Below are 15563 nucleotides of genomic sequence, written 5' to 3'. Positions count from 1 at the left end.
TTTTTTCTCACTTTATCTGAGCAGCTGGCACTCTTCCAAACCATCATAGTTAGTATTTCATACTTTGGAAGCAGGATAAGCTTTTTGAAAGCAGTACTGATGCAAATGTAGTAATATTTGAGCCAACATTGCAGTCAGAACTGAAGTTACATCAGGAAGAAAGACAAAATGCTTAAATAATCCCTTAACTATCAAAAATTAAAAAGCAATTCAAGTATTTCTTAGTAAGAGAGGGCCCATATCAGGTAATAGTGACATATCACCAGACACTCCTGAGAATCACAGAGTCACTGAGGCTGGAAAAGCTCTTTAAGCTCATGGAGTCCACTCGTTCCCCAGCAGTGCCACAGCCACCACTAAGCCATGTCGCTCAGCCTCACAGCTCTACAGCGTTGGGATCCCTCAGCTTTGGGATGGGCACTCCCCCATGACCCTGGACAGCCCTTTCAGGGAAGAAATTGTTCCCCATCTCCAATCAAAACCCCTCTTGGTGCAACCTGAGGCCGTTTCATTTTGCCATGTGTGCTGTGCTGAGAGCGAGAGGGTCTCCCCTCAGCCTCTGTTTCTTGGGGCTTTTTGTGCAGGGCAGCGGACCTGATTGAGACCCGCAGTGCAGGCGGCCATGGCGGGAGTAGCGGGAGCGCGGACCTGATTGAAGCCCACGGCCCGGCCGGGTCCTGAGCGAATGGGAGGGAGGCGGGACCGAGCTCCCCCATTCGGGAACTTCACAGCTCCGCTGCTGCGACCCCCGCTGTGGGTCTTCATCAGGTCCGTCCCCGTGTGTCCCGTCCCCTGCGTCCCCCATCTGCACCCTCGGGACGTGACACTGGCCCGTGGGAAGCTGCTCCCCGTCCCCGCGGGTTCCCTCCGCTCTGCGGCTGCGGGCGCCTCTCGCCCGGCCCAGGGGACGCTGCGGGGTGACACGGGGACGCCCTGTTGTCTGCCAGGCGAGGAGCGGTACCCGGTGTGCGCGAAGCCAACCTCTGACACAGCGCCGAGGGATGTGCTCATCCCGTGTTTGCGCAGCGGTGGGTGCTGCAGGGCAATTGCTGCGGACGGGGAAGCAGAGGCTTTGTACCAGTTAGGAAATCGGGACATTCCCAGTTGTCCCGCTCCCACTCGGCAGCCGTGATCTGGAGCTGCGGTGTATTTGCGGGGCACCGCGCATGCTCAGCGAGCCGGGGCTGCGCTGGAGGCCGGGTGCGGTGAGACTCAGCGCCGTGGGTTTCACCCGCTAAGGAGCCCAGTTCCACTACAGTTCGCTTTCCAAAGTGAAGCGGTTTCCATCCTCAGCTGGTCCCGGTGCCCACCCGTACCCGGAACCACGGGCGGGTTTCAATCAGGTCCGACCTTCCCGCACGCATGGGTTCTGTGAGGTGCGGCAGGCTTCAATCAGGTCCGGCACCCTGCCGCTGCCCTGTTGCCACCCGCACTGTGGGTCTCAACGTGTTTACAACGGTAAACACTTCTGTCTTAGCTTGAGTAAAGCTGCTGGGGAGGACAGAGGGCTGGGGGGTGGAAGGAAGGTGTCTGCTGCCTGAGGAGGGCTGCTTTGCAAAGAGCCTTTTCTGTTCTCTGGGTAAACGTTATTCACATTCAGCGTTTTCCTTCTTGCCGAGGTCCAGCTTGGTTCGGGACACTTTCCGTCCCCGCGCCCGTCCTTTTTCAGAGCTGTCTATACACATCTCCCGCCGAGCGACCCCGTGCAGCGGGCACCGGCCCGTCCCCGCGTCCGACCGCAGCCGCGGCAGCCGCCCGCACCGCCTCCCGCGGGCCCGCCCCCGCCTCGCGCCGCCCTCCAGCCTCCAATCACAGCCAGGCCCCGCCCCCGGTGTGCCCTCCCCCAGCCAATCCGCTCTCACCCCCGCCCCTTAGGCGGTGCCCGCCATCCGCCAATCACGAGCCCGCCCCGCCTCCACGTGAGCCGTCAATCACGGCGTGCCCCCGCCCCCGGGTGGCCCCCTCCGGCTGTCAATCAGCGCTCGTCCCCGCCCCCCAGCGGCGTGTCCCCGCCCCCGGCCGCCTGTTGTTGTTGTTGGGGCTCCCCGGCAGCTGCCGGTGGGCGGGGCGGCGGGCGGCGGGGGCGGGGCGGCGGGGCGCCAGCGGCCAATGAGGCGGCGGCGCTGCGTCAGTCGCGCTGGCGGCAGGAGCGAGCCGGGGCGGTGCGGGCAGCGCGAGCGCCGCGCCGCGTCTCGGGCTGGGCGGGAGGGGGGCCGTGAGGCGGGATCCCGCCCTGAGCCCGGCGGCTATCGGCACCGGACCATGGCGCTGGCGGCCGCTCGGCGGCCCTGGGCCCTGCTGTGCCTGGCGGCGGCCGCGCTGCTCTTCCCCGGAGCGGTCGGTGAGTGCACGCGCGTGTGCGGGAAGGAGGGTGAGGTGGTGCCTGGGCGGGGGGCGGCGGGTTGGGGGGGGTGGGGGGAAAGCGGCGGGGGGCTGCGGGTCGCCGTCGGTTCCTTTCAACAACATGGCGGAGGGGCCGGCTGGGGCGGAGTCGCCTTCCTCCCCCCCCCCACCCCCCCGGTGTCCGAGCTCTGCCGGAGCCCGCGGGCTGCTCGTCCCTTTGTTGGCCGAGCGAAGCGGCGGCTCCGCGGGAGTGGCCGGGCCAGGAGGGGCTGCGGCTGGGAGTGCGGGGTGACCTGGGTCCCCGCGGCGGCAGCTCCTACTGACGGCCGGGCCGCCGTGCCCCCGACCGCGGGCGGTAACTTTCCCGCGCCGCCGGCGCTTCTTGTACCCCGCGGGCCGGCGGCCGTGGCCCGGCGTGGCAGAGCCGCCTCGCAGGCAGGGCGGCCGGGCAGCGCTGCCCTACCCGGGACGCTGCCTGCCCGCGGCACGCTGCCCCCGCTCCGGCCCGGGGAAGGGCCGGCCGGCTCCTTGCGCTGCTGCCCACGGGGCCCCGGGGCAGGAGGCACCGGCCGCGGCTGTCGGGACGTGTTGCACGTTGCGAAGGTGAAAGGCTGTCTGAACTCCCACGTCAGGTGCTTGCGCTCCGTTACACGCCCGTTGCGTTGTGCTGTGGGTGATGTCGCGGGTGGGAGCAGGGCCAGGCAGCGCAGGAATAAAAGCTTTGGTGAATATTCAACAGTAAACCAGCTTTGTGCCTCCAGCCTTCTGTACCTGTGCTGTCAGTACGGTGAGAGGTGTAGTGGCAGAGCCACGCTGTTGCAGAGCTAGTGCATGAAGCAGCAGTCCTTGATAGCAGCCAGAAATGCAACATATTTTTCCTTGGGTTTATTTGGAAAGCCTCTTTTGCCCATCAGTTAGCAGCTTGGGCCCCTGACAGGGTACACAGATACATACAAATGTTACCCACACCCTACTCTAATTACTTAGGTTTCAGTTTTATCTATAGCGTTAGACGATAGATACACAAACTCCGTGTTTTCCGACAGATCCACTTCCTAAATTCCATAGATGGGTTGCATATTGTTTTGGGTTTTAAAGAGCAAGTAGAGAAGCACAACTTTTGTCTTCAATTTCAGCCTTTAAGACATGCCGTGATCCGGGCTGTTACTGTGCTGTCCCTAATTCAGTCTAAGATGGTACTTGTGCTGCAAAGAAAACATTTCTTAAGGAAAAACATAACTTGTTCTGCTGTAATGCTCTGTTGATTGCTCGTATCCTTATTGAAGAAGAGGGAGAATCTTTGATGTGGAAACAGTGAAATAAGCTGAAGTTACCTGTTGTGCTTCTGGTGTTCTTGAAAAGCTGCAGCAGGGTTGGGTAACTGAACGCTTTCTTATGCAACACATCCAGCTTAGATGTTGAAGGAACTCTTCCTTTCTAACGCCTTTGATCAATCAACAGTTTTCATTTCGTCTCAGTTGTGAAATTAAGGTCTAAAGGCTTTACGTGGAATCAAGGCAATAGACTTGTATACAGAAGCGTAGGTGGAAGTGGTGGTGTGCTGCCGGTTCTTTATTAAAAAGGTGACTATTTCCTATGCAAGGGAACTGGGCATGTCACAGAATCTTAAGGGTTGGAAGGGACCTCGAAAGATCATCTAGTCCAACCCCCCTGCCGGAGCAGCTCCTAGGTACTGGTAATGGGGTAAATATTTCTGAACATGGTAGTCTAAGTTGAGAAAGAAGTGCAAGTGAAGCCTTGGTTACTGTTGTTTAGTGTTCTTATCGTGGGCTGACAGAAATGAGGTGTTTTCTGATGGCCTCTGCTAGCCCGCAGTATGCTGCTGTCTGTTGATAGCGTTTATGTGCAGATGAGCTGTGTAATGAATCACGGCAGCTAGCTGAACAGCAGGACAACCTTCGCTTGTAAGACACACCCTGAAATTTCGCTTTGCTGCTTTATTTTCACTGTGTGAGCCACTGTCTTTGGTTTCCCCAAAATTCTAGGGAGTCCTCTCTTGGAAACCTTTGCATTCACAGAGTTGCCCCCTGATTGCAATTAAACATAGAAATGTGACATATATGCAGGCATGAATCTGAAAGTATAAATGAGGTAGATCATTATCCTTTCTGTTTTCATGACTTTAGCAAAATTTTAACCTAGGCTTTTAATTGTAACTTTCGTTTTGCTAAAACATCCTCTTCTGTGAAAGGTACCAGAAGCAAAACTTTAATGGGTCTTCCTGTAAGAGACATGAACATACCTGTGAGTAGCTTTATGGATGAGGTGCAAAGATACTGAGTGTCTCACTTGGCAACTGCACTGCAGAGAACATAGCGGTGCTTTTTTGAAGGTGGAGTTTTTCTTCAGGCTTTACCATTACTTGGGAGCTGAAGGTGGTGCCTTGATGAAGTAGTTGTTCTGGAGTGCATGGCTTTCTTTGCTGAAAACTGACGTTTTCAGTGAAAGTTTTGCTTAGCATAGATAAGTGACAGTTGTCCTGAAGACTTGATATCCTGTGCTGATACAACCGTTAAACTTAATTAGTGCTTTTGTGAGGAGACTGAGTTAGGGAAGCTCACCGAGTGTGACTGTTAAAATGAATGTACCCATGGCCCAGATATTTTAAAACCCAGACATTTTATATCTTGAGCTAGAAGTGTCCAGACAGGAGCCTCTGAGTAAGAGAATGGGAAACTGACAGCACCTTTCTGTATTACGCTTTTTTGCTTGTGGCAAATTTTATTGGACAGGCAAAACACCCACAGTAACTGCTACAGCCCTCTTGCTTATCTCCCCAAAACATGTTTGTTCTCTCTTGCACAACATAGCCTTGCTCTTTTAGCCCTCAAAACTCTGAATGCTGTGGGACGCCAGAAGAACAATCAGGACTCTTGGAAGTGTCACTTTCTGGTGAAATGTTTGTTTCAAAAGTTGTGTTCTGCATGGGAGAAGAGTGAGAAAGTCCCGAGAGAAGGATCTGGAGTTTCTTTATCAACATGATGCTGCCACTGGGGACCTGAGGTCTTTTGGAAACTTGTGTGAAGCAAAGATACATGATTAAAAGTATTAATGCTGCACAGTTGTGAATTACTCATTATGAGATGTGAGTTTGGGGCGCTATTAGAGCACCTTACAAGTTTTAACTGCTGTTAATAGCCTTTGTTAGCATCCTTTGAAAGATAATGTTTCAACATACGATTTGCAATTAAACATTCTTTGGATGAGAGCAGTGTTCTGTGCTGAACTGTCAGGCTGAAGTAGTTCTGCAGGGTGCCACCAAATACTGTATAGTGATTCACAGGGTTTTGTGCAATTTTAAAGATAAAGACTTTGTGCAGTTTTCTTACTTCAGAAAGACAATGGGTACAAAAAAAAGACTCTTTTGATAGGTACCCAGACTGGTAGAAGCAGGTAGGGTGTGCTTAGTCCTCTGTTCATGTTTTCTATAAAGTATTAATATCTGAGCTCTTGGGAACCAGCTTATTTCAAGTCTTGTCAAGCTGTGTCATTTCAGTCTCTCATGTACATTATCAGCTTGCTTTACCCTCACCGTGGGCTTTCCAGGCTGCAACACCCATGGAAGAGGCTTTTTAAAGGGAACAGAAAGCTGTCAAACCGAGAGTCTGAGCCTGAGACATTACCCAAGCGATTGTATTCAACACCAGAGTTACTATTCAGTCTGTTATTATATCAGATGGGGGTATGAGAAGTCTGCTGGTGATAACTTCTGTGACGTGATATGTGTCATAAGGCACAGGCAGGCTCTCCCAGCCGCATCATCTTGCTGGTTTCTGTAACAGCAGTCAGTTGGGTAGAGCAGCAACAGCTCTAGAGCGGTCATGGCCCAAGAAGGAAATACAGTGAAGGCCCTAAGTTACCCTGGTGACCCAATTTCTGTTCTTGGCTTTGTCACCGGTTGTATCTCCAACCCTGAGTGCACTCCTTTAGCCTCTGGTGCTTTCATTGCTTGCTTGATCATCGACAGCCATAACTTTGCATTAGTTGGTGGTGGAGTTTCATGCTGGTGGGTCTGTGTAAACACTGCTGTAGTACTTGAAAAGAAAAAGAGAGTTCTTCTGGACCATGGCAAACAGACAAAGACTTGAGTGGAAACTGGTTTTTCTTGAGTTTTAGTCATTTTGAAGGAACTTTTTGTGGTACTAGATTAAGTAGTGCTTTCTAATGCATCCAAGTGTGTTTCACCTGAAAGATACGACCGGCTCTGGAAGATGAGCTTACATTAGAGCTGACACGCTGTCATGCTGTTAGCAACCCATTCTAGAAATGTATGTGTTCATTTAGGTGAACTTGGAGACCTGGCTGGCTTCTGTCTGAGGTTTTAAAATTACTATAATGCTTCTCTGAGAAAAATATGGACTATTTAGAGACAAAGCAAACATTCTGAGGGAGCTGGGGCTCTTTAGCTTGGAGGAGACTGAGGGGTGACCTCATTCAGGTTTACAAATCCGTAAAGGGTGGGTGTGAGGAGAATGGAGCCAGGCTGTTGTCAGTGATAGGACAAGGTGCAGTGGGTACAAGCTGTAACAGAAGAGGTTCCAAAGAAACATAAGGAGGAATCTCTTCCCTGCTGAGGTGAGGGAGCACTGGCAGGGGCTGCCCAGATGGGCTGTGGAGTCTCCTTCTCTGGGGACGTTCCAACCCAGCTGGATGAGTCCCTGTGTGCCCTGCTCTAGGTGCTCCTGCTCTGGCAGGGGGGTTGCACTGGATGAGCTTTCCAGGTCCCTTCCGACCCTTGAGGTTCTGTGATTTATGTTGCCAAGAGGACAATTTAGGTTAGAAAAGACGTTTTAAGATCAAACCCAACCCTTAAGCCAGCACTGCCATGGCCACCAGTGAAATTTTCTTCTTTGGCACGAGTTCCAGGCGAAAACACTACCTTATAGGAATGAAGTGATAGCTGCAGTTGGTCATGGGCATCTCATCTCACTGATGTTTAATATCAGCTACGTGCTGGCAGTCTCTGTTCTTGTAGACATGGAGGGTGAGCCGTGGGCAGGGATGTTCCAATTCCGTTTCTCGTCCTCTTGTTACTGAAGACACTGAATTAATTTTCCCGTTAGTAAAATATGGAAGTTCCATATTACCTTCTGCTTGAGCTGGAAGGTATGAAGAGTTTTTAAGTGGCAAGAGCAGGGGAAGGGACTGCAGGGATTTTTAGCGTGTGGTTTGCGGTTTTTAAGAGAGTGCCCACTAGGGAGCAGCAGAAACCTGTATTCCCAGAGGCTTTGGCTCCCCAGCTCGCCGGATCCTGTGCTCTGCTGCTGAGGAGGAGAGCAGCTTCAGAAGCAGGGATGTATTTGTGGTGTGTGACAGTGTGCTGTGCCTTGACAGGAGACTAGAAGACAGTGGCATTAATTGTGTCACGTTGCACTCCTTGGGCATCCTGGAGCAAAAGAGAGGTGGGAGCAAAGTGAGGGAGGAAGATAAGACACCAAATGCATGATTTAGTCATAGTGGTATTGGTGTGTTTCTGCAACTGCACAAGGTCAGGAGGATGAATAAATGTAAACCCAAACCTTCATTTTTAACTTCAGGTAACTCGGCCTGAGTAGAGTAAGTGAACGTAAACACACCTTACTGAGCATCTGTCCTTTACTGCCGGCGTTCAGGTGTGTACGTGGTTGGGATGAGACAAGAATATTATTTAAATAGGAAAAGAAAATCATGGGTGGATCAAGTGAGATACAGCTGGAAAATATCTGTGTGTAAATAGTTTAGGAAACTTTTAATGGGTTAAAAAAAGCGTGTTCAAGCATAAGTTACCAAAGGCCCTTGCAGGGAAATAACTGCGTGACTTTCTTACAGTTACACTCTGGATAATAAGACTTTCCTTATTTCTCTGATGGGGGAGGAATTGCGTCTTCAACAAGTGGCACTGTTTTAGCTTTACCTTCATGTGTGCAGTTATCATTCCAGATACTTTCTACTTATTTCTTCAGTAATCTTTATACTAAACAAATAATTTTGCAATCCCGTTCAATCTTTATCTCTATTTTTCTGACTGGTCTATGAGCTGGAGGCTTTCTCTGAAACATGCGTTATCTTTCGGTAGCTGGCCTTAAGAACTTTGTCGTGTCTTTTCTGTAACAGCAGAGGATGATTGGCAGTAATTTGGCTTGATTCAAAGTCTTGGAAGATTTCAGAGAAAGGGGCGCAACTCTGAATCCAGGCTTTGAGACGGGGAGTGTATATGTATGTATGTAAATATTTGAGATCAGGTAGCCATTTGTTGAAATCCATGATGTGCAATGATGAAGAGGAATGTAAAATCCAGGGCAGTTCAGGTGTTTCTCTTAAACTCTTGAAGTGAACCGCCAAATTTCAGACATTGGAGCATCCATTGCTTTGGCACCTATTAGACCTCACACCTTTGGTGCGAGATTTTCTGTGTGCCCTTGAGAGATGCTTGTTTATGATTCAGTGCATTTTCGTGTTCTGGGCAGGAACGTTTAAGACTTAATTTGTCTAAATCTCTTGTATTTTATATCTGTGTGTGCATGTACCTAGGTTCTGTGCCAGCTTTTGAACAAGTGCAGGCAGAGTGTATTGATATTGTTGTTGCCGCTGCGCTGTTTTCTGTCTGGCTTTGATCCTGTAAATGCAGGAAGGAATGGAGAAAGCAATTTCTAGTAGTAGTCTTCCTTCTCCAAGAACTTCTGCAGCTTAAAAAATGAAACCTAGTCACCTTAGACGTGATTAGTCTGTCATCCTTTCATCATGGTCCTTCACTAGTGCATCTGATAGCTTTAGTAAATGAGGAAGTCGAGTACTGTAAGGCAGCATCTTCCCATGGCCTCATAAAAAACAAGTCTAAACTGTGTTCTGCTTGTGGGGAGGAGTGTGTTCTCGGGTCGTTCAGGGTTTGGTTTCTAATGAGGTTTAAGCCTTTGTGTGTCCATTCCTCGGTGCAGAATTGAGGCTGTCAAGCGATGTATGAAGTATTGTGCTTGGGTAGCCAGCAGCATCCTATTTGTCACTCAGTAAAGCTATACCCACGGTGGTTGTGGAAGGATGGCATTATTTGTATTTGACTTGAAAACAGCAGAATTGCATGCTTGAGAGGATATGGTGGTATCAACAGGTTGAGATCTTTAGTAGGAGAAACTGAAATAGGACTTCTTTACCTGAAGGAACATGCAGGATTGCAGCCTTTCTCTTTTAATACATAGCTGTGTAAGGAGAGATGGCTTCAGCTTTAAATTTGACATTCATCTGCTCATCTCCCAACCTCTTTTCGGCCACACTGAATGGCCTTGTAGGGTTTGTTTGTTAGTGTTGCAGTTCTGTGTTTACATAACCAAAAAGATTGTAGGCTGCCTGTTGCTTTGGACTTCTGTTTAGTGATTCAGGTTGTTTCTGCACTCAGAGCATGTCCCAGTACTAACAGTGATGTTTTTTTCCTCTGTGCAGCATTGCAGTGTTACTGCCATCTGTGTACTAAAGATAACTTTACGTGTGTGACGGATGGGCTGTGCTTTACCTCAGTAACACGGACTGCAGACAAAGTCATACACAACAGCATGTGCATAGCAGAAATCGATCTGATTCCCCGAGACAGGCCCTTCGTGTGTGCCTCCTCCTCCAGAGATGGAGTCATTACTGTGCCTTACTGCTGTGACAGAGACCACTGCAATAAAATAGAACTTCCAATTCCAACACCAGGTAGGGGGGTTTGACATACCGGATTTCCTGTTTTATTTTGTTCTTTAAACCTGAGAATTCCATGAGAATAGAAGCTTTGGTTTTGAAGTCATCGGTGAATCTGAAGGCCTAAAGTACACAGTAAATCCTGCAAATTAAAGTTTCGAGAGATTTGGAACAAGAAATTCATCCTTCTGGATAGGGTTGTTGGGCTACTTTTGAAGACTTGTGTTCAAGTTAAATGGAAGCTGCAAGTAAGCACCTAGTTGCTTTTGTCCTTTGTAATGCTTAGTTTGATTCTGGAGAAATTTACTGTGCAAGTGTTCTATCAAATACATTGAAATAATTTGAAGATCACTGTGATATACAATAGACTTAGTTGCATGAAAAGAAAGAAATAGTTTTAGCATTTTTCCCTTAATCTTACTGTCAGGCCCTACACCAGGAAAACCAGCTTCTAACCTGGGACCTGTGGAACTGGCTGCTGTCATTGCTGGACCTGTCTGCTTCGTTTGCATTTCACTCATGTTGATTCTGTACCTCTGTCACAATCGTACCGTCATTCATCACCGGGTGCCAAGTGAAGAAGATCCCTCGCTGGATCGGCCCTTTATATCGGAAGGAACGACTTTAAGGGATTTGATTTACGATATGACAACGTCAGGCTCTGGATCAGGTAAGTCACACTTTTTAGGAGCAATTACTCTGTGTTTAAGAGCATTGTAAGGCATGCACTTTTTTAATGTTGTCAAATGAACTTGTAATGCACTGGAGAAATTACTAGAAAAGCTCCTTTCATGTAGATTCATTCAGGATCAGAGAAGATGCAATACATGGAAATAAGAGAAATTAAAGAAACCTATCGAGTTGCTGCTACTGTTTATTGTTCTGAAAGTATAATCCGATGTGCAGGGCATGTGTGACCTACTCTAGGTGGCCCTGCTCTTGGCAAAGAGGTTGGACTAGATGATCTTTCACGATCCCTTCCAAGCCTTAATATTCTATGAACATCACAGTCAGCTATTGTAAATGTTTTGCTTCCTCTGTTAGTAAGGCTTCTGGTGGTGTGTATCACAGAAATACAGTTTAATAGGTGTTGATGGTGGATGATGTCAGATGAATCATTGTACAAATTAATTTATGGTCTGTGTCGAGGAGTGAGACCTCAGCTTGTGTACTGCAGCCTCTTATCAGCCTTCTGCTACAGGAAAGATAATAGTGAAAACTGTTCCTGCTGCTTGCAAGTGCATATGCTGAAACATCCTTGCCCTTTCAGAGTACTTTCTGCAAAGAAATCCTCGAGTCTCATTCTCAACGGCTGAATTCTTTCACTTTGCCTCAATAGCAGTCAGTCAGTGACTATGTCAATTCACAGTGCCCTAGCACTTGAACTGATAATTTTCTTATATCCTGAAATACTCCTGCAGCAATCAAGCCTCCCTGAAATGTCTACTTTAATGCAGACTTTGGTACAATACATTTAAAACTGAGAAGGCTGAATGTTTCTGGAATAAACTGAGGATGAGGAAACAGGGTCACTGAAGGGAGAAAAGTCAGAGCTGCTAATTAAAATAGTGCTTAGCCCTGTCAAACTGAGCTGTGATAAAGATGCTGTTGGGGCAAGAGTTTGCAAGAAACACAATAGAAATGTACCCAACAGACAAAATGACGTTTAATCTGATGCCCTGAAGTTCATGTGTTGCTCTTAACTTCATGCTGAGGGACCAAAAGAGCTTGTATTCAAATACAAAGGATTCTACCAGTTTTGTATTATGCTATTCTCTGGAGAGAGGCGTATAAAACAGAGAAGTGATCAAAACTCTAAAGAAGTAGAACTCATTTTTGCAGTGATGAATTGCAAGCTGTTATTAATTATTCAGTCTGGACTTCTGTTGGTATTGTCTTATTGTTCCATGCTGAACAAGACCTGAAACAACTGGAAGCTTGATGAAAGGATTTGATGAAAGGCCTAAAATAGATCCTTTTGCTGAAGCCACAGCCTCCAAGAGAAGGATTTCAAAGTCTCTTGGAGCTGAGAGTGATTTTTCAGATCATGATGCAAATCTCTATGTATCAGTTGCATATTGTATAGACGGGTTGGGATGCCCATTTTTTACTCTCCAGCTCACAAATTGCAAGGAAACAGGAAAAATTGCCTAAGATGGGGTGGAAAGCTTTGGTTGTTATTGGTATGTGCCTTCAAGCAGGAACTTGAGTGTTTTGAAATCCAAAGGGTCACAAAAGTCAATGTAAAGTTGAGTCAGTTGAAGTGAATGTAAAACTCCTTAAACTTGTCTGTGGTTCCGTAGAGGCTTGAAGGGAATGAGATTTTTTTTCACAGCTCAGGGGCTTGGAGTTTTGTATTATTCATCAGAGGAAGTTTTCTGGGTAGAGACTTATGAACAAGAGCAAAGTTCTGGCAGCTACTTTTGTTGGCCTTTCTTTAGTGCTTTAGAGCTCAATTCCTTAATTCCCAGGTTATCTAAATCAGGTACAAATTTCTTAAAGCACTGGACAGTCGCTGGTGCAGACTAGTCAGGGCAGTTAAGATACAGAAAAGAAAAGGAGCTTTCTTTTTAAACTCCAAGAAGGCTTGAGAGTACTTTGTTGTGATGGACGAGGGTGATGATGAAGGCTGCAGAGAGAAATGGGATGACTGTGTCTGAATATGAGATGCCAAATGTTATGAGCTGCAGCTGAATTTAACATGGGCTTGGATTTTCTCATCCTTCCGATGGGGAAAACTGACTTCATGCACAGTCATGGTACAACAAATTGAGAGCAGTACACCTGAAACTGAAAATGTACAGCTTTCTGAAGCAGCTGTAGGAAAATGGTGATGTTAGGGATATTAACCCTTGCAAGTCCTAACAATCAGCTTATATTTGACATTTACCAGTGGATTTTGCAGTAGTACAGGAGTGCAAGGGAGGAAGCTTTCACTGGCCAACAAAGTCAAATATTTACATTTCCAGAATTAGTTGGGTCCTGTGGTGGTTCTGTTCTGGCCTCTTCTGCATTTCAAAAGTCTGTTTGTAAAGAGTGCCAGTCAGGCTTCACAGAGGAGCCCTTACAGTTTGGGCACACGGCGAAAACACTGCCTGTCTCTAGGAATTATTGCAGCACCTGACAGTGATTAAATCCTTGGTATGATGTCCATTCTCTCCCCTTCCTTTCTTCACGTAGACATATTGTCAGCACAGGTCATGCCAAAATTCCTATAGGCATGGAAGTCCTGAGGAACTCCAGGGAAGATAGAAAGTAAACAAAACTCACCCTGGTTAGGGGATGCCAGCGCTTCTTGTCTGTTGTATAAACTTGCCAAAGCACCTTGTGCAGTGCTGTGAGTTGAAAGCATGTAGCTGTTCTGAAGCTGTAAAACCTTCATGAATGAAAGCATTTTCTCAAGTATCATTATGGTGAGGTGCACAAGAATGGCCTGTAAAATGGGAAGCTTATGTTGCAAGGATATTTTCCTATTTTAGAGTGGCCTGAGGGTGCTAACAGGCTGTAGCCGTTCTTAGGCAGGAGCGTGAACTTTTGACAGTCACTGGTGCTGATAAGCATGGTTTAACTTTAACGTGGAAATCAATCAAGTCATATCAAGTGAATAAATGACTAGCAAAGATGCTCTTGAACTGCCTTGCCAGGAGACCTGTGAGCAGATCTCTTTCTTTAAAAACCCACACTGCCATGACCAAACAAAAGACCTCCTTCAGTCCTGGCCCTGAGAGTGTCACGGGTTGTTTCTTTTTTTTTCATTGTAGGTGGATTGGTTCAACTGTAAAAAAAAAAATCTAAACTGAAAGAAGGTCTGTAGCATGTTTAGTAACTTGAGAGGCAGTTTGTAGCATAATATCTTCAAGTACTTGTTTTGCTGGCCTTTAAGTTTGAAGCACCGACGTGCTTGTTCGCAGTTCACAGCAAAGCTGTGACAATCTTGAGAGAGTCTGTGTGCATTCTAAGAGAAATATCTTAATGGAGTCTGAGTCTTAAGTACTTATGAAAGTGTTTATTTTGTTAGAATATGTTTGAGGTTTAATGTTAACTCTTCTTTTCAGGTTTGCCCTTACTTGTGCAAAGGACAATTGCAAGAACCATAGTACTTCAAGAAAGCATTGGTAAGGGTCGCTTTGGAGAGGTGTGGCGAGGCAAGTGGAGAGGAGAAGAAGTTGCTGTGAAGATCTTCTCCTCAAGAGAGGAACGCTCGTGGTTTCGGGAAGCAGAAATTTATCAAACAGTTATGCTAAGGCATGAAAACATTCTTGGATTCATAGCTGCAGACAACAAAGGTTAGTGATGCTGTGCCTTCATTTGCTGATTGTTGTACCTGGTTGGAATAGCTAGTAAATGGGGAGGGAAATAAAATGACGTGAGGATCCATTTAAGAGTAGTAAAATATAACTTTGCTGCTAGAGCATGTCAGGGTTTGACAGCCTTTTCGTTGCTTTAATGAAGAAAAAAAAGTACGTTTTCCTTTCTCTGGGAAACTTGATTTGTTTAACTAAACCAAAAATAGTATTGCCTTGAGTGGCTTCTACAAGCAAGTTAAAATACTGGCTAAGTTTTGTGTCAAAAAGGAGGTGCCTCATCCTGTCAGCCCATGCATCTGCTGCATACCTGTTCTTCCCTAGTAGCCTCGTAAGATAGATGATGTCTAGTCCCGTTGTCCTAATCTAAAGTAGGAGGTAGACGATTTTTAAGGCTAAGTTATTCATTTAGATCACCAGTTAAAGTAGAAAAAGGGTTTTAATTGTTTTGGTTTTTCTAGTGTTAAAAATCTCTGCCTGTTTCCTCAGGCTTTCCTGGTAAGCCTTAAAGTATCCACTACAAGTTTAACCTTTTTTCTCTTATAAATTTGATGTGGTTTCAGTCAGATGAAGGTTTCTTAGGTGTAAAATGAGTAGATCTGTTGCATTAAAGGGAGAACTGAAAATCTCTCTCTGCAGAAGCCTTAGGTACTACGTCTTTCTTAAGCATAAAGGATATATTGCAGTACCTTAGCTGTAACTTTAAACAAAATCTAACTGGTTAACCATACCAGTCTCCCATTTTGCCATGAACCTATAGATAGTTTGTCCCAAAAATGCACTTTGCTGCTGTGTGGAGGAAGTACGAGGAAGGTTTCTGTCATGGTTTAACCCCAGCCAGCAACTGAGCAACGTGCTGCACACAGCTCTGCCTTACTGCTCTTAGTAGGATGGGGAGGAGGATGGGCAGAAAGAAAAGGCAAAACTGAAGTGTTTTTGTTGAACTGTAATGAGTCTTATAACAACAGATGTGAAAGCTGCTTCACTCACAACTTCAGACTGTGTTCTATCAGCAAAAGAAACAACTTTGAAAAAGAAATCACATTGAGTGATTTCAATGGTTTAAAATACATTCAGGTTCCTTGCAAACAGATGAAACAGCCATAATTAAACTCTTAAATAGGTTTGCAGGAACATACAGAAATGTCTGTAATGTTCTTGAGCACTCTGAAATTGCTTGAGGTTCTTGATTGTGGGTGTGTGTATGTGAAGGAAATTAGGTTGCCTTGTCATGGAAGGCTGTGC

The 15563-nt window shown here is 46.9% G+C and overlaps 1 protein-coding gene across 4 annotated transcripts in view; it reads left to right on the top strand.

Moving 5' to 3' along the window:
* The first annotated feature begins 2166 nt into the window (after positions 1–2166).
* The window catches only part of TGFBR1 (transforming growth factor beta receptor 1), a 37226-nt gene continuing 23829 nt past the window's right edge, over positions 2167–15563 (top strand). For all 4 annotated transcript variants that reach the window (XR_009818589.1, XR_009818587.1, XR_009818588.1 and 1 more), the window contains exons 1-4: positions 2167–2341; positions 9778–10029; positions 10442–10684; positions 14070–14300. Coding sequence is in view for 1 of the 4 variants with exons in the window: in XM_061994606.1 (XP_061850590.1) it covers positions 2263–2341; positions 9778–10029; positions 10442–10684; positions 14070–14300 (805 nt within the window). In the remaining 3 variants the exon portion in view is untranslated. The remainder of the gene's footprint in view (positions 2342–9777; positions 10030–10441; positions 10685–14069; positions 14301–15563) is intronic.

The sequence above is a fragment of the Colius striatus genome, chromosome 4 (genome assembly GCF_028858725.1).
Source record: "Colius striatus isolate bColStr4 chromosome 4, bColStr4.1.hap1, whole genome shotgun sequence".
In the NCBI taxonomy this organism is placed as follows: domain Eukaryota; kingdom Metazoa; phylum Chordata; class Aves; order Coliiformes; family Coliidae; genus Colius; species Colius striatus.
Note: the sequence above shows the minus strand (reverse complement) of the source record. Positions and strands in the feature narration are given on the sequence as shown.